The sequence below is a fragment of the Dryobates pubescens genome, chromosome Z (assembly GCF_014839835.1).
Source record: "Dryobates pubescens isolate bDryPub1 chromosome Z, bDryPub1.pri, whole genome shotgun sequence".
NCBI classification, from domain to species: Eukaryota; Metazoa; Chordata; class Aves; order Piciformes; family Picidae; genus Dryobates; species Dryobates pubescens.
The window spans coordinates 92,470,643-92,498,067 of NC_071657.1; the positions used below are offsets into that span (position 1 = coordinate 92,470,643).

The 27,425-nt window shown below is 41.1% G+C and overlaps 1 protein-coding gene across 1 annotated transcript; it reads right to left on the bottom strand.

Annotated features, from left to right (window-relative positions):
* C6 (complement C6) lies at positions 1-26,903 on the bottom strand. The gene is made up of 18 exons (XM_009899868.2): positions 26,679-26,903; positions 25,277-25,434; positions 24,356-24,512; positions 21,869-22,013; positions 18,072-18,213; positions 16,731-16,869; positions 14,089-14,289; positions 11,484-11,724; positions 11,130-11,252; positions 10,235-10,401; positions 9,108-9,333; positions 7,746-7,917; positions 6,646-6,757; positions 6,098-6,230; positions 4,473-4,664; positions 3,859-3,949; positions 2,635-2,876; positions 1-202 (listed from the first exon to the last, which is right to left on the bottom strand). Exons 2-18 carry the CDS (start codon positions 25,432-25,434, stop codon positions 21-23), a joined length of 2,823 nt encoding a protein of 940 aa, XP_009898170.2. The 5' UTR covers positions 26,679-26,903; the 3' UTR covers positions 1-20.
* Positions 26,904-27,425: the final 522 nt, after the last annotated feature.

Genomic DNA, 27,425 nt, shown 5'->3' on the forward strand with positions numbered 1-27,425 from the left:
CTGCCAGGAGAGCTGACAGGTTATGCCAGGCAGCTCTCCTGCTCCAGCACCTCCAGTCTGATACCAGCACACTTCATGGCTGCCAGCACACAGTGACTGACTGTCCTCCTTCTCCCTGTCGACGCTATCTGAATGCAGTAAGAGAGGCTCTCTTCTTTGCGGCACTGGTAAGGCATCAGGCAGTGACACCGGGTCTGTGTCTCTGGAAATGAACATGTTGGAATTTTAGATGCAGATGTTATGACTGAAAACATTCTATAGTTTGACAACATTACAAATTCCAATGAAGAAAAGCATTATTGGAGGTTCATGACTTAACCAAAGCCTATAGTACATACACTAGATGGTAGAGAATTAGGAACAGAGACAAAGGCATCTTCAAATATCAGGTTTTATATCAGTGGTCCACACAAAAGTAGAAATCAAGTCACTAACTATTTTTATCCACTGGCTTTCCCTGACCTTTCTTCTGAACAAAAAGATATAATGCTGACTTTCTGTTGCCAGTTACCCTTGCACACAACGTTGCTGTGAAAGGGAATCTTAAGGTCCATATTATATCAGCTCCTATTTCATTAAAGCTCCCTCCATGAATGCTAAGCTACCTGCTACAGGCTTGTGGTAAAGCTCAATTTCACCAGTTATTTCATTACCCATTTCTCATGTAATCAGATTCTGACCCTTTATACTCCTTCCCAGAAATTCCCTAGGCATGAAACTAAGTTTCTGCCTCCCCTTTCTTAAAACATATGGAAAATGTGTGGTCTACTCCATTTAGAATAGAATAGAATAGAATGGAATAGAATGGAATGGAATGGAATAGAATAGAATAGAATAGAATAGAATAGAATAGAATAGAATAGAATAGAATAGAATAGAATAGAATAGAATAGAATAGAATAAACCAGGTTGGAAAAGACCTTTGAGATCATTGAGTCCAACCTATCATCCAACACTATCTAATCAACTAAACCATGGCGCCAAGCACCCCATCCAGTCTCTTCCTAACCACCTCCAGTGATGGTGACTCCACCACCTCCCTGGGCAGCCCATTTCAATGGGCAATCACTCTTTCTATGAAGAACTTCTTCCTAACATCCAGCCAAAACCTCCCCTGGTGCAGCTTGAGACTGTGTCCTCTTGTTCTGTTGGTATTTGCCTGGGAGAAGAGACCAGCTCCCACCTGTCTACAACCTCCCTTCAGGTAGTTGTAGAGAGCAATAAAGTCTCCCCTGAGCATCCTCTTCTCTAGGCTAAGCAACTCCAGCTCCCTCAGCCTCTCCTCATAGGGCTTTCTAATGGTACTGCAGCATCCCCTGTTTCTGTATTGATACCAACAACTCATTCTTAGGAAAACCAACACTTCCATTTCTTTAATGTTTGTGCATCACTGGTGAGAAAGAAGATTTTTGTGGAGACAGTGAGGGGACATTCCAATTTAAACCTCTTGGGCACCACAATGAAAGCTGATTTTATTTCTTGTATTTTCCTCCTCTCTATCTCATTTTTCCTCAGAGCAGGACTCCTTTGCAGGCTTCTGAGAGAAAAATAAGGAGGAGCTGGCAAAGGATCCAGCTGTAAGCCAGTTCACAGTGGAAGCAGATCTAGGCTTCTTAGGGGCTCTTGGAAAAATAAGCCAATTTTTTTTTTTTTAAGTATGACCATCTTCCCAGGAGTCCAAGGTGCTCCTCTGCAGCATGTCCCTCAAGAAGCACAAATAATTGTGCCCTCTGCTTCAGCCCCACAAGGAGCAACATCTCATACAATAATTTTACAGCCACCTACTTCAAATTCTGTGATGCAGAAATCTTATGTCTTCAAAAGAGGGTTTTAGAATTGTTGCACAATGCTGCTGCTTTATTTATCATAAGTAAATAAGGTGTGATAAGAATCATATTTGTCTCTGGAAGCAGCTGAAGGAATGAGCATGGCTGCTGCTCAGCCTTTCCTGGCAAGCACTTGATATGTACTGAGCCAGCCAACACCTCAGACATTTACAGGAAAACCCACTGCTCTTATCAGGAAGTTACACAGTAAATAGCCAAATTGCACAACAGTGCTCATAAAATAATCCTCTTAGGGATTTCATCAGCTTAGCCAGTTCATTAAAATTCTTAGTAAACACAGTTTTCACATATGGGTATTTGCAAATTCTAGCATTAAAATCCCATTAAGCCTGATGGCCCCAGTCTTGCTTTTTAAGTAGTATAATGATTTAATTTCATAATTTAATTATATGCTATAGAGAGTGTGGCCCAAATTAACTCCTGAAGTACAAACTGGTGGTGATAGTAGCCTCACAGTAACTTGCTGACTACATTTTTTATGATTAAAGAATCAAATGTTAATTCTCCTGAAAAAGTTCCCTTGAACTCCCAAGTTCCTTTTCTGCCTTACAAATGGGAAGTGGCAACACCACACCACACCACATGTACCTAAGGGAAAGGGCACACCTATAAGTGTAACACTTTGTGGCAGGAATGCAGGAGCTACCACTCTTCCACATTCCTCTCACTGTAAATTATTTGGATGGACCACAATGCCTGTAGATCCCATTCTTGGAGCAGCGAAGAAATAACCTTTTATTTTTAGATCTATAAGGGCTGGATAAATCCCACTGCTCCGAAGTCATACCTGGACACTCCTCCCAGTCATAGCAAGTGTCATAGCCGCAGGGCATTTTCTTCAAGCTGTTTGTAGAGAACTTTGCCCTTTCCATAGCCCAGTCTAGGTTGGAATCACCATGGCATGGGCCAGTGTGCAAGAAATGAAATGGCTGGTCTCCAAGGCACATTTCAGCTGAATACTGACAGCTAGGCTTGGTCACAATCTGTCCAGAAACACCATGTAGCACACAGATGTCTTCTGAGTAGTGGCTGCCCCAAGAGAAAAAAGAAAAATCACTTTAGCAGGCCATGGAACAAATTCATCCACCAACACTGGGTGAAACATAGCAAAGCTGTGGCCTGCTTGAATACCTGTCTAAATACCTAAGGTTATCCCAGCTACTGCAGAACCTGGATCAAATACAGCATAGTGCTGTAAGATGAGGAAGCTTTGGTCCTCTCCAACAGATGGAAGACAAAGGACATGTGATTATGTAAGAAAGCAGAAGGTGCTGTAACCTCCTTAAAAGCATGTGAAATTTCCACAGGCCCTGGGGTAGCTTTTCTAACAATACAGCTGTGTGTGAGGAAGTTTGCCTTTGAGGCAAAGTTAATTTGGGCCAAATAGCAGGCACATCTAGCCATGCTGTGTGTAGATTCTTTCTGCATTGCTCTTGGTCCTCAACCAGTGCATACATTCCAAGCAGCATAGTTTTGTGGTACTTAGTTACTTCCCAAAGAGATGAAGCTTCCCTTGTGTATGTTTGTGAGTCAAGCTTATGCATTTATCCAACAAAACCTCTCCAGGATGACCAGAAATTTTGATGGTCTGTGCAAGCTGTTATGTAAAGAGACAGTAAATTCAAGTCTTAAGCATTTTTATATGGCCTGGAGATTGAAACAGTGCACTTTGCAGCATGTTCATCTGAAAAGAGTGAAGCTCAAGCACAAGGAGCATGACCTCCTAGCAAAGTGATGACAGAAAATATACAGAAATTGAAGGAATAAAGAAAAGAGTTGGGATCTCCTTTAGTAGATGGTAATGTAGATTAAAAGGATGCACCATGGGGTGCCATTTGATCAATGTCATTGTTCCTTTATTCCATGGGGTATAAACCAGGCTTTAATTTGTATACAGAGGCATAGCTGGCTAGTATCTTAGCAGAGAGTAGCAAGGAATTGCTGTTGTCATTTGTTGTAATTTCCACCACCCCACCCCCCTCCTGCAATGTGATTAAAGTATGTTACTTACCCACAATCTTCTTCTGGAGACATGCAAATGCAGTGAGATCCGACCTGTTTTTGTCCTGGATTGCAAATGCCTCTGATTTGAGTTTGCACATCTACAATGGAAGAGATAGCGTTATTGTAACTAGCAACACAGCAAACAGAAATAGCTTAGGCTCCTGCTGTAAAACTTAAAATGGATTTAGTTCTGTTTATGTCATATTTTTCTCTTCAAAAGCTGTGCCACTGGAAGGCACCAGTCTTTGAAAAAAAAATGCTGGAAAATCCAGTACAAGAACAGAAGCTGAAGTGTCAACAGAACACATTCTCCTACTTTGTTTTCATAAAGCCTTGTTCACATAGGTAAAGTTTGTTTTGTTTTTAAGAAAACAGTTTCAGTATCTCAATTGCATAATAAAAATGTGCAGTACATTGCACCCAAAAATTCTGAGCATAATGCAGAATTTGGGGGCTGAAATTATGTCACTATGGTAGGCACAAGGTAACCACAAAATCAATAAACAGTTGCTAACATGTCTTAAAATCAGTCATCTGTCTCCTAGTTCTAGCCAGCTAAAGTAGACTGTGTTGTTAATACTGGCAGTATAGAAACAGTGAAGTATCTACAGGCATACTAACCTTTTTCACATGTAATAGTTCTCAAAATAGGAGGCATCCAGGACAGGTCTTTCCCACAGGTATACTGTGTTTGACCGGACACTATAAACCCAGCTTGGCAGCTCAGCTCAACCTTTTCACCAATGTTGTACTGTTGCTTGAATGGGGAAATTGTAACACTGTTGGATGTTGGCAGCCTGAGGCACATTGAAGCTATAACAAAGAAAAATTAAGTATAGTTCTTGTTTTTATTGTGTGTGGTTATTATCATCAAGTCATGCTGCTTCATCTGAAGAGCCATAAAGACACTGTGTAATACGGAACATTTGAGTGACCTTCAAAACTAATACTCTGTGTCCAGAGAAGGGCAACAAGGCTGGTGAGAGGCCATGAGCACAAGCCTTATGAGGAGAGGCTGAGGGAGCTGGGATTGTTTAGCCTGGAGAAGAGGAGGCTCAGGGGTGACCTCATTGCTCTCTACAACTACCTGAAAGGTGGTTGTAGCCAGGAAGGGGTTGGTCTCTTCTCTCTAGCACCCAGCACCAGAACAAGAGGACACAGTCTCAAGCTGCACCAGGGGAAGTTTAGGCTCGAGGTGAGAAGAAAGTTCTTCATTGAGAGAGTCATTCGTCATTGGAATGTGCTGCCCAGGGAGGTGGTGGAGTCACCATCCCTGGAGGTGTTCAAGAGGGGATTGGACATGGCACTTGGTGCCATGGTCTAGTCATGATGTCGGTGGTGACAGGTTGGACTCAATGATCTTTGAGTCTCTTCGAACCTTGGTGATACTGTGATACTGTGATATTTAACACAAGTCCAAAAATTTTCAGTGCACTGCAATGTGTGCTGGTATGAATAAGTTGATTTTACAGTTTAAAAATGGCAAAAAATGGCATTAACAGCATATTTTTAATTTTCTTTTGTATATTAAGCTATTAATAAAACAAGTAAAATGAATGGCAATCAAAAGCTCCTAAGTATATCCAGGTGAATGTTTTGGTTTGGTTTGGTTTGGTTTGGTTTAATAAAAACATTGAATCAATGAAATCACAGTGCATTCCAGAAAACTGTTGGAATCTTTCCTGTTAGAAAAGCCAAGTCAGTTTTGATTCTTAATTGGATAGTAAGTACTTCAAGAAACTGATGTGGTCAGAGACACACATCCATCTAATATAAAAAAGGGTAGAAAAATTCCTCTAGGAATACTTCTCTTCATCACAACTGTCATCACCTTAAAGATATCTGTATAAATCTGGAAACAAAAGATGAGTCCTGATGTTAAAGGTATTTAAAACTGGGAGAAGGCCCTCACAGCATCCATCTGAGGGTTTTCTAAAGCTTTGAAAACTACAATACCCTTACAAAACACATAATAATAACAACCTTGAGTTGAAAGAGGAGTGATGTGGTGACTCAGTAGGTTTTTACTATCTCTACATGAAATATCTTCTTTAAATTCTATCTTTTCAGATGCCAATAGATATTCTTTTGTTAAAGCCTGTATTAAAATCCGTTATACATCTTTTTCACAGAATCACAGAATCACCAAGGTTGGAAGAGACCTCAAAGATCATCAAATCCAACCGGTCACCGCAGACCTCATGACTAAACCATGGCTATTTCACAGAATCACAGAATTTTCTTACTTTGACATTCAACATGTTGTTGTGTCCAAGTTTGATCTGGCAGACACCGAAGGAATTGATGGCCACTGAGGACATAACCACTCATACAGACAATTTCAGCTTCTTCCCCCACAGCATATTGCCTCTTTTCATTCTAAAAAACAAAACAAAACACCAATCAAACAGAAAGCCCTTCAAAAATATATAGTAATATATCTGGACATTGTCAAGATCAGCAATGATAAAAGCCTGGTGATAGGTTGCATTGAATGCATGTTTTTGATACTCTGAAATTTGAGTCATCCACTCACCTGTATGTTTGTCCAGCTAACTGATGTCATGGTTACAAAAAAGGTATTCAAGGACCATTGGTTGAAATGGATTTTACCTTGCCTTTGATTCAGTTTCTGGTGGACTTTGGTGGAGTCACACAGCAATGCGACATGCACAGCAAGATCCTTAGCAGCACAGTAGCTAGCCTGAGTATCAGGCACACATAGCAAAGCAGCTATGAAACTTGCCAGCTCTGCAGCTACTACACTTCTGTATTGCTTGTTTTAATTGCTCACCCTGATAAAGCCATTTTCTGGTGGATCAGGCCTGGAGCATCCAGACTCAGGTTCATCAATCAAGACATCCTCTTCTCTTCTGGCTTCATCATCATTTATACAAGCAGCACCACTTAAAAATGAAAATTTGCTGGTAAGGATGTATTTTAAGCTGTGACATCACCAAATAACAACGGCAGAGTATCAGGAGTCTTGGCTAGGAATGCTGTGTGTGCTATCTATCCCCTATGGTAAAAAGCCTGTATTCAACATTTTTGTTCAAAAGTTGCAGGTGTTGATATGAGGGAAGATTGTGGAACCACTGAAAATTGATAGATGTAGGGCTACAATTTCTGTTGACATAACTCAATAAATATTTTTACAGAGTAAGAAAAAAAGCCTCTAAGTTGTCCATGTGATTTCTTTGTATTTAAGACAGCATAGTCAAAACTTGTTTATTGCCACCTAGCAATGGTTAAAGGAGGCTGGTCCCTCAAATGTGGAGTTGTATGGTTGTGGTGTCTGAGATGGCTGTGGAGCCCATTGCTTTTAGCCCTCTCCAATTCACTCCAGAAACTGTAGTCATTCCAGCAGGAATGATGAATGATCCTGCTCATGTCTTGGTTCCAGCAAAAAACCTGAATCTGTACAAACACTTGCTCTTTAAGAAGCAAGAAAGAGAGACAGTTTGTAGTTGGAATTGGGTTTTTAAATTAAAACCATGCAAAACTGATATATCAGACAAGTTAGAGGCAAGAATAATAAAAGCTTTGTAGTTTCAGTGGAATTCTTTCTAAGACCTAAGCTTCTAAGAGAGGAGGACATGATACTAAAAAAGAATTGAAAACTCTTAACTCTCATGAACAGAAGCAGATGAATTCTCCATGTCTTTGGACAAGAAGTCATGCAAAGAAGAAAAAGATATTTACAGGTATAGCTTAGTATGAGATTCATCAGGAATAGACAATTAATAAATTAATTTCAGACATTTCTCTTTTCACACAGAAGTTCAGACAGGAGACCTGTCTGATTATTGCTCCTTGGTAGTCACAAAGACATTCAGAGGGTTCCTTAACTCTGCCCCATGACAATGCCAATCTTTTGATCTACCACCTTTGTACCTGTCTGTGAACAGAGAGACATAACAGCCCTCCACTTCTTCCTGTTCACCTTCACAGGGTTTCCCACCGTTCATGGGGGAAGGGTTATTACACTCCCGAGTCCTCCTTGTTTTGAAGGAAGCATCACACGAACTCCATTCAGACCAGCAACCCCAGCGGCCATCTATAGCAACTACAAGAAATAAAAGAAACTCCATCAAGATGTTCAGGTAGATCTGTACCATGCATGTCTATGAAGGACACATATTAGAGGGATGGTGGTGAATTCATAGTAGCCATTTTCAGATTACTTAAATTTATTACTGTTAAGGGAGTAGATGGTATCTAGAATTTGAAGTTTTCCTAAGAGATGGTCAGCCAAATTACAACAGCTTCACAAAGACCTACAATAAATCTTGCTTTCTAGTTTTGATTGCAAGTAACATTCAAACCCAGAAACAGCTTATTTTCGGCTTCTATTGCACACATAGATGTTTGAGTTTTTACAGTGCTGACAATCCTTTAAATAGATCAGTATTTAATAAGCTTTTAAATAAATCTAAGCTCTAACACCATGTCTAAACCCCAAATCTCCATCCCATGCAAGGTAAACTAAACTTTGTCTTTTCTTAAGCCCTAGAGTATTTTGTCTGTGCTACCATAAAGCATGTATAAAATCTTTTCTTTGCACAGCTGTTGTTTTCTGCATGCAATATACTTTCCACATTCACCTCTAGCAGCATATCTACAATTATTTATTTCTTTCCAAATCTATCAGAATCAGATAATGAGAGTTACAGCTGCCTAAGTGACACTTTTTGGTTCTGGAATACAAATATAATTAACAGTAAATATAGCACTGTAAGTGTCTTCTGTTTCCCTTAGTTATGACACTAGTACAAATTTCATTTTAAAAAACCCAAAACTGTCTTCAGGAAATTGTCCTTTAATTTCTTAAGAATTATGATTATGTTCCCTCTCCCTAAGACAACTGTGTTTTCCTTCCACATTGTAATCAACAATTTTCATCTTCATCAGCCATTTAGTCTTAAGCATAATATTCTATATGGAAAACTAAGGAATGGATTTCTTAATTTTTACATCAATTATTTTTTATCTCAGCTTCACCCTTATTGCTGAACAGCTCACTTCCTCTTACATTAATTATGTAGCTAAGGTATCTTTTACCATATCTCAAAATTTCTTTTAAGCTGTGCCTATTTAGTTTGATTCTTTATTTTTAATCCTATCTTCATTCTCACACGTTCTGACCATGACTATGTGGTCAGAAGTGTTATGGATTTAGTACAGAAAGGCTGTGTCAGATTCATCTTTGACAAACACATACTGGGAGGATAATTTTGAAAGTATCACCTCAAATACCTGATTGGTAACCTGGAGCTCGTATCTCGCAGTTTTTGCCATAGGTGCCAGCCTGGCACAAGCAGAGGCACTCCGTCCCAGAAAGCACAGGCCTGCCATTGTTGGGGCATGGGGCACAGTGGCAAGGGTCAAACCTGCTCACATATTCCCTCAGGGCTCTCCCCAGGTTACGACGTTTGGTTACAGCACATGGAATATTCTTCACCAGATCCATAATGGGCGACACCTGGTAGACAGCCGTTCAGTGAGCAGTTACCTAGACATAGCACAGTCCTGCTGAATCTCAATCCATGCAGGACTTTAAAGTCACCAGAGCCTTTACGTATGCAGATGTACTGCACAGGAGTCAGACATGTTGGAAGCTATGGATGCTTTAAAGGACCATGACAGTTCTGTATATCTCTATTATCCTGTTTGTACAGTTTTTATTTTCCTTAATTTAGGGCTCTGTGAGCCAGTGGAAAGCTCAATAAAGTGAGATACCATATCTGAAATTTCAGGACACCATATACATAGTTGGGTTTGCTTACATTCAGTCCCTGCCATGTGAGACATCTCTACACTGCTTCAGGATCTCTGCAGTTGCAATGAGCGATGACCACATGCTGTGCTCAGGCAGACTGTGCTGCTGCTGCAAAGTGGTTGCTGTGCCAGCCGGGGAGGAAGGCAGCTCAGTGCACTCACAACAATGCTGGCAAAATGCATTAAAATAGCAGGACAGAGGTGCCAAGGGACTGATGCTTTGTTTCTGTTTATCTAGGTGCCATACCTTATGATATATGCCTGACAAATGAAAGAGAGCCAGGAGAAGAGTGCTCCTAGCACCACGCGCTGCTTTTCTGCAAAGTAACTGCTCCCCATTCATGATCTCCTGCTGCTGCTGGAGTAATTAATTTGCATTCCTACCTTTACTCGTACTGTCCATGGATGATGCAAGCCTAGCATGGCTTATAAACTGACATACACAAGAAGTAGTTCTAACAAATAATTTGTAAGTTTATGTTATGCCCATAAATTTAAGTACTCCTATCAAAGAGCATCGTCCCATTTGAAAAACAAAACAGCTGCAGAACTCTCCGAAGAGCTGTTCACTTCTGAGTACTTTATTTTCCTTATTCTTTTCTTACCTCAAAGTCAATCACCACAGGATTGTCCTTTGTTGACTCCAGCCAGTTTGTGTAGACAGTGTGTCCTGGAAAAGCCCCCTTTTTCTCCCAGGCCAGAGCTGCTGCATACTCTGACCTTCCACCTTTTACCAGGGAGACTGACCTTTCGGCTGACTCCAAAATGGAACCTGAAAAAGGGGTTTTAACAAGACACTCCTGGAAAATGCAGGAGATACAGCAGACTCCTCCTTCAAGGCAGGATCCTTAGTGCCAGCTCTAAACACTGGAGTAACAGAAACTGATCATAAAATGAAAATAGCATGGTGGAGGTGATGAATTCCCTGGTTTTAGTGATGCAGAATGTGACTCTTGCCATTCTTGCAGAAAATGCATCAGATTTCTGCAGTTCCTGAGTTACATTTCTGGCATTACCAGGGAACTCATGGATGTAGATGTCTACTTGGCATGAGGGAGATGGGAGAATAAGTAGAGTATGTTATTGCTGCCTAACTCTCTCAAGGAACCCTGCACAGATCTGAAAGAGGATCAGGGACTCTGCCAGAATCCCATGTTTCTAGTTGTGCCCATTTCTTAGTTCAGCATTCCTGGCCCTGAATCAAGGGTCATAGGGAAGTTTTGTCATATCCATGAGTTACTGGAAGAGCCAGTGCCACCAAATTCCCAATGATGATTCTCCAGAGCAGAGTGCTCATACATTGTAATTTCTTTTGCAAGCAATAGGAGTATTCAAGTGTTTGCTTCAGAGACAAACACTGAAACACTGGCTACTCTAACAGTGATGTAAGAGCACCTGTAGTTTAACACATCTGGCAAGTCACCTGTGGCACCTAGCTGAGGGGAATGGTATCCCTCAAATCAAGTAAGAGGCCATGGGCCCTGTTCTCACTGTCATCACCTTCGTGTTTCACAGTCATCCTGTTTGTAGTACATCTGGTACTGACTTTCTTTTTCTTCCAGAAGAGCACACGCCTTTCTGTTTCTGTTCGGACACACTTCGTTGACTCTTCCACCGTCAGGCCTAGAAATACCACAGGACAGCAGCTTCATCACCATAATGGTGTAACCACCGCACCCCAGGGTTTTCACATGGACGTTAGCTATTGCAGGTATCCCTGGGCCTCACCTACCACTAATTGGGTCACAAGCCTAAAGGACTTTTTTGCTGTTGAAGAACTTTGTGGTATAAGACCTGAAAGCAATGGTAAGATAAGGTGGTAAACAGATTATTATATTTTCTCATTAAAGATACCTGAATTCTTCAGTTCCTCAGAGTTGTACTGGTAAAGAATGTCATAGGAACCACCCATCTTCCCAGAGGTATAGAAGTGAGTGCCAAAGTCGTCAAATATTCTGCTGTATGAAGCATAGTTGTACTCCAAGGGCAGGTGGTTAAGTGCTTTTAGAAAGGCATCTGAGAGCTGCAGATCTGACTGTTTCATGGTGAAGTTTGCAACAGAAATTACTTTATGGACTCTAATAAAGTTGGAATTCTAGAAATAAGAAAAAGGGAGTCTTAGCAGCTTCATGGGTAGTTAATTGCAGAAAGTAGATGAGCAAACATTACATCCTGAAATACATTGCAAGAACTAATTAATCCTGTGTGCCATGCTACTTTAACCATGAAAACAATTAGCCTTGGTTTTTCCAAGAACTGTGAGATTCTTGAAGACAATGCATTGTCATTTACATTGTGGGAACATAAAGCATTTCAACAAAAATTAGGACTCCCTGAGCATCTACCAAACAAAACCAAAAAGGATAACAGTTTGCCATAACAAATACATCAGAAATTGATGAGACAACCAGAAGTTTCAGGGGAAAAGCTTCAGCTTATAATCATACATGGGTGGTTTTCAATTACTCTGGTTAGTAAGTATTTTGAATGTTAACTCACTTTTATTAAGTTTCACAATTAATCAGTCTGCTAAAACTTAACTAAAGTACAGGGATAAAGGTCTCATGGAGTGCAAGTGTCACGTTGTAAATGAGAGAGAAACAAGAAAGGAACTATGTTTTACATTTAGAAAAATGGCTAATTTCCTCCCCCCGCTAGAGGGTGTTTGTGTGAGCATTTAACTAAATAGAAAGGAACTAAAAGAAGGGAATTATAAGATTTATAAAGTGACTGATGGCACAAGACCGAAACAAAGGGATCAAGAGCAAAAAGGAAAGGCAAGAAAGGGCAAGAAATCGGAACAAATGACCAAGTGGTAGATAGGAAAGATTAATTATGAAACAATTTGTCATGGATTTATATACGAATTGTGCTCAGTTTTGCTGCTGGTAGCTTGACTGTTTTCCAATTCTGCCTCCAAGGTCTCTTGGAGTAGAAAGCACAAGGATGCATGTAAACAGGGAGTTCTCACACTTAGGACAGGGCTACACAATGTGCAAGCTGGACTTCAGCTCTCAGGTCTGCACAGTACTGCTCATTTCAGTGTTCTCATTTGCACATTGGAAAATAATGTAAGGTGTTGTGGATTTAAGCCAAGGCAAAGCTGAGCCCCATGTGGTTGCTCACACAGCTGCCCCCACCCCACCTCAGCCTGGTAAGATAAGAAGGAGAAATCAGGATCCAGATGCAAGCCCTACAAACTTCCAGCACAGGAAATCTTAATTCAAGACTGATATTTTTTGGTAAAAGTTCAATTTTGATTGTATTGTATCTTCTGGGTCTCAACAGGCCGTGGTTTCTGTGCGTCCTATAGCCTCTTTCATGCAGAAATGCAGCCCATAGCTCATCCTTTACTGCAATTAAACTACATAAGTACATAATCTTCTATCACAGTATTCATCCACATTAAAGGTGTAGAATTTTATGCTTTTATGTAATTTATGAGATCATCTCTAAAACCAAGTGCATTTTAATATCCATGAGACTTTAAAATGCAACTTATTTACCAAATTAAAAAAAACCCCAACAACCTAATGTAGAGTAATTCACAGTACATGTATAGGTATAACATTCTTAAATGCACTTGATTTCTTTTTAGAATAATATGCTACTGTTGCTACATGGTGTTCTGCTTTCTTAACCTATAACTAGGCCAGGGAAAGGAGTGGTTTACACAATTTGATAGTCCAAAATCTATGTCAAACACATGCATTTTAAAAAGTGTTTTCTGTACTAAACCCAGAAAAACATTTTGCGTTATTGTGGGAGGTATGTTACAACCATGATATCAGAAGTATCAGAAGAGGAACTTTTTACCATGTAATTCTAGTGTTTACAGATTTTTTAACCATAATGCTAAACAATGCCTTGATAAGGAAAGAAGCATTTGACTGCCGAATTCAGAAATAAGCAGACAGAAGAAAGATGTTGATGATGTTCAGGAAAGATGTTGAGTTGCTTGGACATGTCCAGTGAAGGACAGCAAAGCTGGTGAGGGGTCTAGAGCACAAACCCTGTGAGGAGAGGCTGAGGGAGCTGGGGGTGTTTACCCTGGAGAAGAGGAGGCTCAGGGGAGACCTTATCGCTATCTACAACTAACTGAAGGGAGGTTGTAGCCGGGTGGGGGTTGGTCTCTTCTCCTCAACAACCAGCAACAGAACAAGAGGACAGAGTCTTAAGCTTTGTAGGGGCAAGTTCAGGTTTGATCTTAGAAAAAAGTTCTTCCCAGAAAGAGTGATTGCCTATTGGAATGGGCTGCCCAGGGAGGTGGTGGGGTCAATGTCGCTGGGGGTATTTAAGAAAAGGCTGGTTGAGGCACTTAATGCCATGGTCTAGTTGATTAGATAGGGTTGGGTAATTCATTGGACTTGATGATCTTGGGGGTCTCTTCCAACCTGGCTGATCCTGTGATTCTGTGAAGTAGAGTGAAAGGAAGAAACTGGAGGCAGCATACAATTACCTTTTCATATGAAGCTTCAATGGCCTTCCTGAAGGAGGAGGATGATGTGACTTTAACCCTTGTCTTTTTTGAGAATAAAAATGGGATACCAGAGGATCTTTGACCAGCGTGAGTAGATGAACTACTTCCATGAGCACTATCACTCAGGGGAGTTAAATCGTTGTAGAAATCTGATGTTACATCATCCTCTTCATCTATTACCTGGAAATTCAGTAAACCAAACCACATTTACCCAAAAAATAATCAGAAACATAAATCTATAAAGCAATAAATTCTTGATTCTATTTGTTTGTTTATTTATTTATTTATTGAAGAATCATGTGAGATTATCTGAGTCAAGGCAGTAAGCTAAAAAGAAAAAGAGTAGCTGATGAAGGTTAATAGGAGGAATGAATACAAGATAAAAAGCAGACTTACCAATAAAGCATTTATACAAGAACAAAAAAAATCATATGTGCTGGGATAGAGTTAATTTTCTTAGTAGCTAATATGGGGCTGTATTTTGGAACTGTACTGAAAACCATGTTAAAAAGTCAGGGATATTTTAGTTACTTCTGAGCAGTGCTTACATGGTGTCAAGTATTTTTCTGCTTCTCACCCCACCAGGGAGAAGGCTGGGAGTGCACAAGAAGCTGGGACACGGACAAAACTTCTGACTGACCAAAAGGATATTTCATTCCATATGACATCATTCTCAATGTATATAATTGAGGAGAAGAAGAAGGAAGCGGGGGCATTGGAAGTGATGGCCTTTTTTCTTCCAAAATAGTCATTATGCATGATGACCAAACATCTGCTGGCTGATGGGAAGTAGAGAATTAACTCCTTATCTTGCTTAATTTATGGATGTTTCTTCTGTTTTACTTATTATATTGCCTTTGTCTCAACTCACAAGTTTTTCTTACCCTTCCAGTTCCCTCCCCCATGCCACTGTGGGGTGAGTGAGCAAGCAGCTGTGTGGTGCATGTTTGTCAGCTGGGGTTAAACCACTACAGTACATAAGAGATTCTTCTAAAATTCCCCACCTCTGTGTCCCAAAGCCTAGGAATAATTTGCAACAGGTGTTTCAACAGAACTTTCAAAGACTCTCAGACATTCATGTTGAGGCCACATTATGACTAAGTTCCAGTCCTATCACTTTTATATCGTACAAGACAAAGAGATGATGTTTTCTGTCTTTTCCTCTTAATTCCCAGCTAGAAGAACGAACAAGTTTCTAGAAAGGAGTCTGAGACTATATTTGCAATGTTAGCACTCATACTGCATGATGAACTAAGGGTAGGTGGAAAATAACTGGGAGCAAACTGGCCTGCTGAATTTGGTAAACCTCAGTGGTGCTGTTGTACAAAGCACCAAGACAAATGCAGCATCAGTTCAGAAATTACTCATTTCTCAAATCACAGAATCACCAAGGTTGCAAGTGACCTCAAAGATCATCAAGTCCAACCTGTCACCACAGACCCCATGACTAAACCATGGCACCAAGTACCACATCTAATGACCTCTTGAACACCTCCAGGGATGGTGACTCCACCACCTCCCTGGGCAGCCCATTCTAATGGCGAACAACTCTCTCAGTCTCAGGTAAATCCCTGTGGGTGTTTGAAAGACGCTGATTTTTGACCCTTCTCTAGATCTGATTAATTAATGGGGCTGCTAAAACCCTGGGGGATAAAAATCACATAATGGTTTCAGTTGGAATAAACCTCTAAGGTCATAGAGTCCAACCATCAACTAACACCACTATAGCCATTAAACCATGAGTGCCTAAAAAGGTCTGAAAAAAATTATTGATTGACAGATTTTTAAATAGATACAAGCTAGGATCATTTTGTCACTGGCCTGTTTTTCAAGTCTCCTTCCCAGTCTGTGTGTTTTCTTGTTCTCCTGCCTCAGACTCAGGGTCTTCCTACTCTCTTTACTGTTCTTTGGAGGGTCTGAGCAGCAAACAGGTAGGATTGAGGGGTTGAAATGGCTCAGAATGGGGCTGTGCCCTAAGGCAGTGATTCTGAAATGAGTTTTGGACTTGAATGACCCTCCAGCCAGATTATGTCAGAGTTAGGAATAAGACCTTTGGTACCAAGTCAGAGCAAAGACAAAGACACAGCCATATGGAATCAGGAGAGAAGCCCAGAGCAGCCTTCCAGTACCTGAAGGGGTCGTACAAAAGAGCTGGGAGGAACTGATTACAAAGGCAAGTAGCAACAAGACCACGGGCAGTGTTTTGAAACCAGAGAAGGGTAGATTTAGGAAGAAGTTTACTATGAAGTTTTTTTTCCATGAGCATGGTGAAACACTGGAAGAGGCTGCCCAGGGAGGTGGCGGAGGCATACAAAGCCAGGGTGTGATGGGGCTCTTAGCAGCCTGATTTCATTTGAGATGCCCCTGCTAACTGCAAGGGGGTTGAACAAGATGACTTCACTTCTAGAGGTCCATCCAACCCAGTGCTTTCTATGATGTAGTGACTAAAAACAATTCTGAAAGGCATGCGTAGAGCCACCTGAGTGCTCAATATTGCACATTTCCACACACCACCTGAAATCTCGTTCTAAAACACACATTACAGCCTAGGACTTGAGCATGGAACTTGTGCTGTGACTGTGGAAACAGTTTTTCAGCAAGGAGTTGCTGCTTGAGAATACCTGAAAGCTGACAGCCTCCAGGTTTGCAGGAACACGGTATGATTTCCTTGTTTCATTGCGCTTCACTGTTGCACATTGTCCTCCGTTGAATGAGTTGCCAAGAACTTCCCCTCTGCTCTCTCCTGCCACAATGTTGAATCTAACAACAACAAAAATATTTCCAGATACTAAACAATCCCTGAAAGACATAGACTTGAAACAGTTAATAGTATACAGCTGCACTGAAGATTTTGCTGATTTGAATGAAACAGTACGAGCATCTGCATTATGTTACTGCTCTGAGAGAATTTTCTCTACAAGAACTTTTTATTTACAATGGATTCACCTGACAAATACTGCATTAGCAATCCTGTATCTTACCTTCCATCATAATTGGCATTATCTGTCCTTCAGATAATCACAATATCAGCATGAGAAAATCACAGAACCACAGAATGGCAGGGGGTTGAAGGGACTTCTGAAGATCAAGTCTAACCTCCCTACAAGTGCAGGATCAACTAAAGCAGATCACATAGGAATACATCCAGGCAGGCCTTGAAAGTCTCCAGAGATGGAGACTCCACCACCTCTCTGGGCAGCCTGTTCCTGTGCTCTGCCAATTTCAAAGTAAAGAAGTTCTTTCTTACATTTAGATAGAACTTCCTGTGTTCACATTTATGCCCATTAATTTTTGTCCTGTTACTGGGGACCACTGAGAAGAGTCTGTCCCCATCTTCCTGACACCCACCCCTTTGATATTTGTGAATATAGAATACATAGAATACATTAGGTAGATCCCCTACTTTTAAGCAGAGAACATGCAAAAATGTCCAAGGAAAATGAACAAGCAGATCTCCCTTTCTACCATGAGTTATCAGAGTGGGCTGAGTTCAAAATTCAATTAAAAATGCAAGACTGCCTGGGCCAGGTATTCCATGGTTAGGTTTTACACTGCTTAAATCAATGTCCTGAATGACATGATGGTTGGTATTGCATGAAACGTATCACAGAATAAAAAACAGCCATAGAGGAATATGCTCAAAATTTCCAAGCAACTTGACAGAACTGAGATGGAAGTTACCAGTACTTGATGCTCTGGTTGCTCTGAGGAACGAGGACTCATTCAGGCAGCAGTACTTCCTGACAGCTCTTCACCATCAGTGCAGAGCATGACTGGCAGATGCAGTGGCAAAGTCCCAGCCTGATGGGTTGCATGCATTTTTACAATGTCTTCTTAGGTTGGATTTGGGAGATTTTTTTCTTAAGAGGACAGTCTCACATGCTAATTGGGGATTATCTTATTTATGTAAATTAATGAGACAACAATCTCAAGTCAATGAAAAATAAGCAAAGTTGGCTTACCCACTGCCGATTAACTGCACACCTGGGATGACCTCATACTTTCTGTTACACACAGTCTTTATCCTGCCGCAATTTCTTTCATCAGAGTTATCCCCACAATCATTTTCTCCATTACATTCCAATTTTCTTGCAATGCAGCGACCTGCATGAGAGAAACAGCAGCAGCAAGGAATTTGAAGCAATTATTTGTGATGTCTGAATGCAGAAAAGGGCAGTCTGTCTTTTCCCCTAGTAAAGGTGTGAGGTTGCCCTAGGAATTAACAGTGAGGCAATATAATTCCTAGATTATTCCAACAAGAAACAGTTGTTTCAGTTCTGACAGTTTTGCTTTATTTTAAAGCTGCAAAGGCTTAATTTAAGGTTTAGCAAAAGGATATGTGGGTGAAGTTATTTTGAGTCTTACCAGATATGTTTAAATTAAAGCAAACAATAAATACCCACAAATTTAATGAGAATTGTATCAGTTCATGTTCAGAAAAACTCTACAGATGTGTTTGTACATGCAAAATTTGTGCAAAGAAATACCATTGTCTAGCTATAGTAGTGACATTGACATCCCAGGCTAGGGGCTGCACTTTTAGTTAGAGAAGAAACCACTACTAATAAACTGCTACTAATACATAGGAAATCCTTAATCCCACCCAAGGAGAAGGAGGGAGTGGAGGCAAGTTAGTGGTCAAGGCAGTAAACAAACTCCTCCTTTGCTCATGTCCCACCTCCCCCACAAGAGCGGGGACTGGCAACAGGTTCTTGCCCAGCATGGCAGGAGTGTTGCTTCAGTAATTACCCTAGCCCCCCAGGTGCCCTTGCAGAACAGGTATAGTGTCCTGCAAGTGCAGCCAGACAATGAGAATGATGAATCCTCTGTCTTGGAAGTGTTCCCAAGATTAAGGAAGACCAAGCCTAGCATACAAATATCTTCTACCAAAAAAAAAAAAGTGACTCCCTTCTGATGGGAACAGAAGGTCCAATATGCAGACCTGACCCACTTCAAAGGGAAGTCTGCTGTCTCCCTAGGGCTTGGGTTAAGGATGTGGGAAGAAGGCTTCCTAGCCTGGTACAGCCCACAGATTATTACCCATTATTGACCTTCCAGATAGGTAATGACAACCGTGAAAAATGGAAGCTGAGGGCTATCAAAAGAGACTACAGGGCCTTGGGTCAACTGGTCAAAGGAGTGGGAGCACAGGTAGTGTTCTCTTCTATCCTCCCAGTTGCAGGGACCAACCCAGAAAGACTGAGGAGGACTCACCAGATCAATTCTTGGCTTTGAGCCTGGTGCCTCGAACAGGACTTTTTGTTTTACGATTATGGGTCACATGATGCCAGGTCTGCTGGCAGCAGATGGGGTGCATCTCCCACAACGGGGGACAAGTTTTGCACCACAGGGGTTGGCTGGGCTCATTAATCAAGCCTTAAACTAGATTCAAGGGGAAGAAGGGGTAAAAACAGGCTTGGCGAGAACAGGCCTGGAATGCTTGAGAGGCGGTGTGCCAGCTCCACTGGTACTTCAGGGGAGCTAGGGCATAATGAGCCAGGTGTTGAGGAAGATGCAAGAGCTTTTGAGGAGTTAGAACTCACAGAAGAACCTGGGAATGATCAAGCAGTTGCAAAAAAGAAGGAGGTTAATGATATTACCAGGCCTTCATGTGATCGGCTGAGGGACAACACACCAGGGTGGGAGGGATGGGGAACTATTAAGGGCCTTAAGCATGCTGGGGACACAGCAACACAGTCTAAGTACCAGAGAAATGAGCCAGGGGCTCATGTCATAGTAACAGCCAACAAGGAAACATCAGCACATGCAGGGCTCACTGGTAGGTTGGTGGCCATGGAGGTGGCCAGGAGTGGTCAGACAGCAGGAGTGAAAACTAATGGATTAAGTCTCTCTCTCAAATGCTTATAGACCAATGCACAGAGTATGGGGAATAAGCAGCAGGAGTTGGAGGTCTGTGTTAGGTTTCATGACTGTGATATAATTGGAATCAATGAAACATGGTGGGAGAGCTCCCACAACTGGAGTGCTGTCATGGATGAGTATGTACTGTTCAGGAAAGATCAACAAGGCAAGGTGGAGGTGGAACGTGGATGTGTTGGGTGCTACCTGTGGGGGAAGGTAGAACAGGTGGAAAGCTTGTGGGTAAGAATTAAGGGATGTGGAAACATAGGTGAAATTGTTGTGGTGGTCTATTATAGACCACCAGAAGATGCTGATGAAGCCTTCTACAGTCAACTGAAGGCAGCCTCTACTACAGACTCCTTGGTATTCTTGGATGACTTCAATCACCCTGACATGTGCAGGCAAACCCACACAGCCAGGCACAGCCAGTCCAAAAGGCTCTTGCAGTGTGTCAATGATAACTTCTTGATGCAGGTAGTGGAGGAGCCAACTAGGAGAGGCACACTGCTGAACCTTGTATTAACTAATAGAGAAGGACTGGTTGGGGATGTTAAGGTCAGGAAAAGCCTTGATGACAGTGATCAAGACATGGTGAAGTTTAGTATTATACAGGGTAAAGGCAGGTCAGTAAGAGTACATCCCTGGACTTCCACAGGGCAAACTTTATAATCCTCAGAGATATACTTGCAGGAATCCCATGGGCTAAGACTCTGGGGGGTAAAGGAGCCCAAGAAAGTCAGTCAATTTTTAAATGCCACTTCCTCCAGGCCCAAGATATGTATGTTCACCTGAGTGAAAAATAGGGCAGATGAGCCAGGAGACTTTCATGGATGAGCAAAGAGCTTGTGAAGGAAATCTCATGCAAGAAAGAAATTTACAGCTCATGTAAGGGACTTGTCACTTGGGAGAGCTATGGAGTAGTTGCTAGGGCATGTAGGAAGGCAACAAAGGCCAAAGCCTTCTTAGAACTAAAACTGGCAAAGGAAGTAAAAGAGAACAAGAAGGGCTTCTTCAAATACGTCAGTAGGAAAAGAAAGAAGAGAGGTGTGGGCCCACTGCTGCAGGAGGAGGCAGACCTGACAACTGAGGATGCAGAGAAGGCAGAGCTGCTGAATGCCTTCTTTGCTTCAGTCTTTACTCCTGAGACTGAACTCCTCCATGAATTCCAGACCCAGAATGAAGAAGAATACTGGAGGAGGGAAGACTCTCCACTAGCCAAGGAAGACTGCATCAGGGGCCAGTTACATAAACTGAACATTCATGAGTCCATGGGGAAAGAGTTGGTTGATGTCGCTCTACCACTCCCCATCATTTTTGCAAAACCCTGGCAGACATGCAGCAAGACTTGGACAGACTGGAGAGCTGGGCATGGAGGAGCCTAATGAGGTTCAACAAGGAGAAGTGCAGAGTCCTGCACCTGGGAAGGAATACTAAACTGCAGCAGTACAGGTTAGGAGGTGATCTGCTGGAGAGCAGCCCTGTGGAGAAAGACCTGGGAGTGCTGGTGGACACCAAGTTATCCCTGGGACAGCAATGTGCCCTTGTGGCCAAGAGGCCAATGGGATCCTGGGGTGCATTAAGATGAGTGTGTCCAGCTGATTGAGGGAGGTTCTCCTCCCCCTCTACTCTGCCCTAGTGAGACCTCACCTAGAGTACTACATCTAGTTCTGTGAGGGTCATAGAGCACTGGAACAGGTTCCCCATAGCCTGTCTGGAGGTCTCTTCCAGCTCCAAACATCCTGTGATCCTGTGATCTTGTAATCAGTCTTTACTTCATACTTCTTTCCCCTGGAATTTGTGCTTGCAATATACAAGAACTGCATCATTTGGACCTTTTTTTTTAATGTCAGTGTCTAGTCTTACAGCTCTCTAGTAATGCAGAGAAGATTTCCATTACCACTTCTGCATTTGAATTTATTCTTGCAATCAATGTCCACTATGTTGCAGGTCTTCGTTGGGAAGCATGGGCGGGAATCCACCAGTGGCTCAGTACAGGCCTGACCCCCAAACTGGGATGGTTGCAGGAGTGTCCGGACACGAAACTGGCAGGCATAGGAAACAGAAGAAGTGTTGTTTATGTCAACAGTTTTTGTAGCTAAGTGCTCCCTGAGGCAGAGCCACATGCCTCAGTCCTGCCCAATCTTTATAAACAGCAGAACCCTGAAAGAAATAATTGGTTATTTTTGTCCTTAATTCCTACTGCACCTTTATCCCTACTGCACCTTTAGCCCACATAAGGCAGGTAGGGAACAGCAATCCAAGGGTCTCAATAGACCGGAAGGAGCATATAAAATTGAACACTTCACAACCTGGGCTATATCACTGCAGGAATAAAGCTCAATCCCTGTATCTTGACTTTTAAAGATGTGATAGGAAATGGTGGGTGGAGTGGTTTACAGAGATTTTTCATTTTCTTTATCTTCTCTATTGAAATAGAAATACCTTGACAGTAGTACATATCCCCACTCCCAAAACAGCTGGCTTGCCTCCCAACACATGAGGCCTCTTGTCTGACAAGCACAGGATGACTGGGGAGGATAAAAGTGGTTTTCTTGAAAGTTTCTGTTACTAAAGAGGAACTGGGAACAAAATCTGGAGTTTGGTGGGTTTTCGTTCTATTCAGTACTCTCCAGGAAGAATAACAAAGCTGGAGGCTGCTAGACAAATTACTTCAGATATGTTCTCCGCTCCACTTCAAGGGACTGCTGGTTAGATGTGTTGGCATGCAAATGACTGAACAGTTCCTCCTCTGTAGATTTTTCCTGTTTGGAAAAGCATATTTGCTTGCAGACTTCTGTTACCTCACTCTCTAGAGACACAACCTGGAGTCAAACAATGCAGAATGATGTGTAGTAAAAGTTAGTAACTGAGTAGTTACGAAGTGAGAGTGTGAGGAGAAATACCAGACCATCTGAAAGATTTTGAGTTCAAAATAGTGCTTCCTTTTATACTATTTGAAATCCATAATACTCACTACGTTATTTATGTGAGCTTCCACCTCTTCATCCCGCCTCCTCACTGGGAACTTGCTTACACTAGTCTTCACACTTGCCTTGGAAGTCATTAATCCTTATTCTGGTGGCTGTTTACATTTATACAAGCCTCAAGAAAGGATCTTTATAACTTGGAGGGAAAAACAGTCCACAAAAGCATCTTCATGCTTGAAGAAGCAAGTATGTTTCATCAATATATGTTAATAAAAATGAACAACACATCTACGTAAAGATATGTAAGAAAGAAACTCACCCATTTAAGGAGATACTGATGACCAAAAAAACATCAGTTCAACTGAGAGCAATATCCCCTTTCAGCTCTGAAAGCTTTTCTGCTTAGCTCTTACTCTCTCACTGTTTCTCCCTGCTCTGCTCTCATACTGTGCACCACAGTTGCAGAAAGGGAACATCACAGGATGATTCACATCTCATACCTAGAACAGATTCTTCATGTCCTCCTTCTCCTGCACAGGTATCAAAAGTTATGTATGTTTGTAGAGACATAATAATTTGCTCATTTTTCAAGATCTGTTTCAGACATAGGTGTCAGAAGCTGAGCAGGACATTCAGAGAGCTGTCATCTGTCTGCAAAGAAACTCAGAGCTGCTATCATGGTCAGCCTCGAAGCTCAGATCCACCAGCAACATAACTACTACAAACAATCTGCACCCTGCTGCCCTCTGCCTTGTTCAACCTCACATTTACCAGGACTTGGCATCTTTAAGCCAAGTCTACTTGAACCTGACTTTTCACCTCTTCCCTCTCTGTTGTCTGACCTTTATGTCTAACATCAGTCAAGAGGGATCAAGAGGGAAATGCATCATCCTGGGGCTTTTTCCCACAGAGGTTAAGCACGTCCACCTCATTTTGATTTAGCCTGTAAAAGTTGGGAAGATGATGCTTTGATTCTTACAGCAATCTCAAATTGATCCCAACTATCCAATTTAAGATATAGCCTGAATACTTCCAGCCAGTGGTGGTTAGGATTTGATGGATGGTTAACGCTTTTTAACAGAGTATTTGCTTCTATATTTCTTGCTCAGAACATATAGAATGCTATGGATAATCTAAAGACTGTCTCCTGCTTAAACAGACATGCAAACTCTACAGCTTCATTTATCCTTTATGTAGAATAATCATCATTGTGATTACAGAACTTTTGAAGCAAGTTCTCATAAGTGGATTTACTCTACTAAATCACCTTTCTGTTTTGATCTGCTTGTTTTAACTTCTTGTCTCCACCTTCTACTGTCGTAATTCATAACGAATTTCCCATGTTAACTTAAACTGCTCTTTTACAGATAAACTGCTGTGAAGTTAAATGTCTGAAACAAAAATTCTCTTAAGCATGATTTATTGCTTTTAACCCATGTAGTAAAATTTCTACCTACTTGTTTATTAATGCATGGATCGCATTCTGACCAAGGGCCAAAGTCCCCAAGGCGACAGTGGATAGGACATGTTTGCTGGTTACATGCACGGGATTCCTGCTTTGTGCACAGCTGGTCACAGAAGTTTTGGTTATAATATTCATCCATTCTTATCTGCCTACAAAAAATTAACAAGTTATTATAGGGAGGAATCACAGACAGATCAGAGATGCATTTTAACTGTGGGTGAAGGCTGATAAAGAAATTATTTGAGCCCAAGGGAAAAAAAAAAATAGACCAAGTAAGTAGGTGTAGAATGCTGATTAAAAGATGAATCAAAATGTCTTAAGTTTACAGAGCAATTATTTTTGATCCATGTCACTTCAATGTCCCAGAGAGTAGCTACTGGAAGGAGCCAGGATAAAAAGAGGGTATTTCTTACAACTTTAGAGTATGCCAATTAATTGCATCTAATTTGGTAATGCTGAATACTTATTGAATTTTAGTATGGTCTTAAAATTAATTATGCAGGGAGGAACTTTCGGTAGGCTTGCCATGCTGGAGCTCACCCCTCCTATAACATTTCTCTGCACTCAGCAGATCTCCTGGAGTGGGACACTGAGCACTGGTCCTGCATGTACACAGTGCTCAATAAACACTGCTGACAAGGCTGTCACAGGACCTGGCCTTTCCCTCCTCACTAAATGTGTTGGCAGATACAGCTTTGTTTGGAGACACTCTGATGCTCCATGCAGTTACATTTGTAATTTCAAAATGTTCAATTAAAATATAATCTATTCATCTGATAAACACTTGGATATGACAGTTTTTCTCACTATATTATGGACATTGAACTTTCAGACACAAGTGCCCCACCTCAGAAGTAGCATTTTCTTAGGGAATGAATAGAAACATAGAAGTAGTGAGATCATTTGGCCCTACCTGTGCCTGGTTTGTATGCCATAATTGCAGGTTGCAGAACAGGCAGACCATGGCCCCCAGGGGTAATGCTCACAGTAGCACCCGTGGGTGCTCCCAGTTGCCAGGCATACAAGGATTAGGTGCATTAATATGGTCTTGTCCATAGCGAAGGTGTCCATCTACAGCACATGGACAGGTTAAAAAGCTCAAGAAACGATCACTTACAGTTGTGTATATACTGAGAGAGACATTTTTTTCTTATGCACATTCTATAAGTTCACTACATAACACAAAATTGCTGAGCTGTGTATCTGGAAAAGGGTAATGGTGCATGATGCACACTTACCAATAATTCAGTTAATATTTCAGGGTGAGAAGTCACAATGGCTTTTTTTGGCCACTTATTGGGAGTACTGCATATTATTTGTGTCTAAGAAGTTGCTTATAAATATTTATGAATGACAAATAAAGACCTGCTGTTGCTTTTCATTTCTTAGAAGTATTCTCAAAAATATTTTCTAGGAAGACTAAAAGCATGAGACATCCCTTCCTCTAGTTCATGTAAAACAACAAGCAGGAACTGATGAACAAGCAGCCCCATAGATTACCCTGTAACCAATTAATTTTCACGTGGCTATAAATCCTCTTTGCATAAGTGTTTTGCTGCTGTGAATATTTCCTTCAGCTTTTCCTTGTTTCAAGTTTTGAATAGCTTGTATAATACTGCAAATCATCACTGTTCAAAGACGACCTGAAGACAGATCAGCTAGCTGTATTTCTCACTCTAGTGACCCAACTTTATTCGATTAGGCAGAAGGTTATAGGCAGTCATCAGAAAATTGTAATGCTTAGTAAACTTGAAAAAAAACAAACCATTTTCCAGAAAAGCTATCTATTCATTGAAAAAAGCAAAAGATTTTTTCCACCCATCAAGAAACTGAATCAATCCTAAATTTGATGGGCTGTTAGAGTAGACATTATAATTTTGTTTTGCCTCAAAGAAGCCTCAAAACCCAATAGGAAGTTCTAAAAGCAAAATAGGTATTTTAAAATACTACTCCATAAGAATCTATCTAATTTTGAAAATCTGAACTAAAATATGCACCTCTTTTCTATTTTATATTTTCATCTATATGTGCTGTTACGATTTTTTTATGCCTTGTTTAGAAAAATAAACTGTGCTAATTCAAAACTTTGCTTTTCCTTTAGTAAAGAAAGGCAGTAACTCTCCACGCAGCTGTTTGGTGAGAAGTTAGAGTACTTTCTACACAACAGTTAATCAATTAATGAGCTTTTCAGAGAAATTTAAGTATAATCAAACTCAAAATAATAATAAAACAAAATCACAAAACAAAACAAAGGGAGATAAATCAGCAGTTGTGACAATGAACCAAGAGAGAGCATATTACATCATTTTTCTCACCTGAGTTCCTGTCTCCTTTCACCAACAGAGCTGGCTTAGAAAAGAAATAAAGTCCTACAGAACAATTGCTTTCCTCATTCCTTCACTGTACTGTACATAGATGAACTCTTTATGTTCTTGTCTTTGAACAAAACTCCATTCAATAGATCAGAAACATACAAACAATAAGGTGATATATAGGTACATGAGAGATTAATTCAGTATTGCATCAAAAACAAACCGCCATAAAACTCCTCCCCATATGTCCTTGCAATCTGTGCTCTTTAAAGCAAACAAAAAGAAAGCTTCCTTATTAACTTACTGTAGGACTGTTAGCTGCAAAGTCAGTCAGCCTTGCAGATTTGTGTGAACTTGGTTTGGTTTGCTGTAGTCTCTTACATGAAAGGTTTCAGGTTTTGTTTGATTTGGTTATCTATTAATGAAAGCAGATCTGGTGTGGTGCCAGATATGGCCAGAACAAAATGGATGGTCCATCAGCACCCCTGGAAAGACGTGTTCTGGAGAACTGTGGAGGTACAGCTCTTTTTACTGGAGCTGAGAGGGATTAAACCAACCATGTATGAGGCCCTAATGGCTTAGTGCACCACAGGTATTCTTGTGCTGCCTGACACAGCGATTTGAAAGCGGAAGAGTAAGAATCTAGTCAGATGGCACATGCTCATAACTATTTTTTTCTTTCACTAGAAAGGCACATGACAGTGTCCAGGACAGGTCAAAATACCTGTCTGCTTCTGCAATCTTTCTGTA

Coding starts and splice junctions, on each gene's coding strand:
- C6 (XM_009899868.2), bottom strand. CDS start 25,434: ATGGACACCTTCGCTATGGACAAGACCATATTAATGCACCTAATCCTT. Junction 18,214..21,868: donor TAAATTCAAATGCAGAAGTG/GTAATGGAAATC, acceptor TCTCTCATGCAG/GTCGCTGCATTGCAAGAAAA. Junction 14,290..16,730: donor TGGAGGCTGTCAGCTTTCAG/GTATTCTCAAGC, acceptor CTGAATTTCCAG/GTAATAGATGAAGAGGATGA.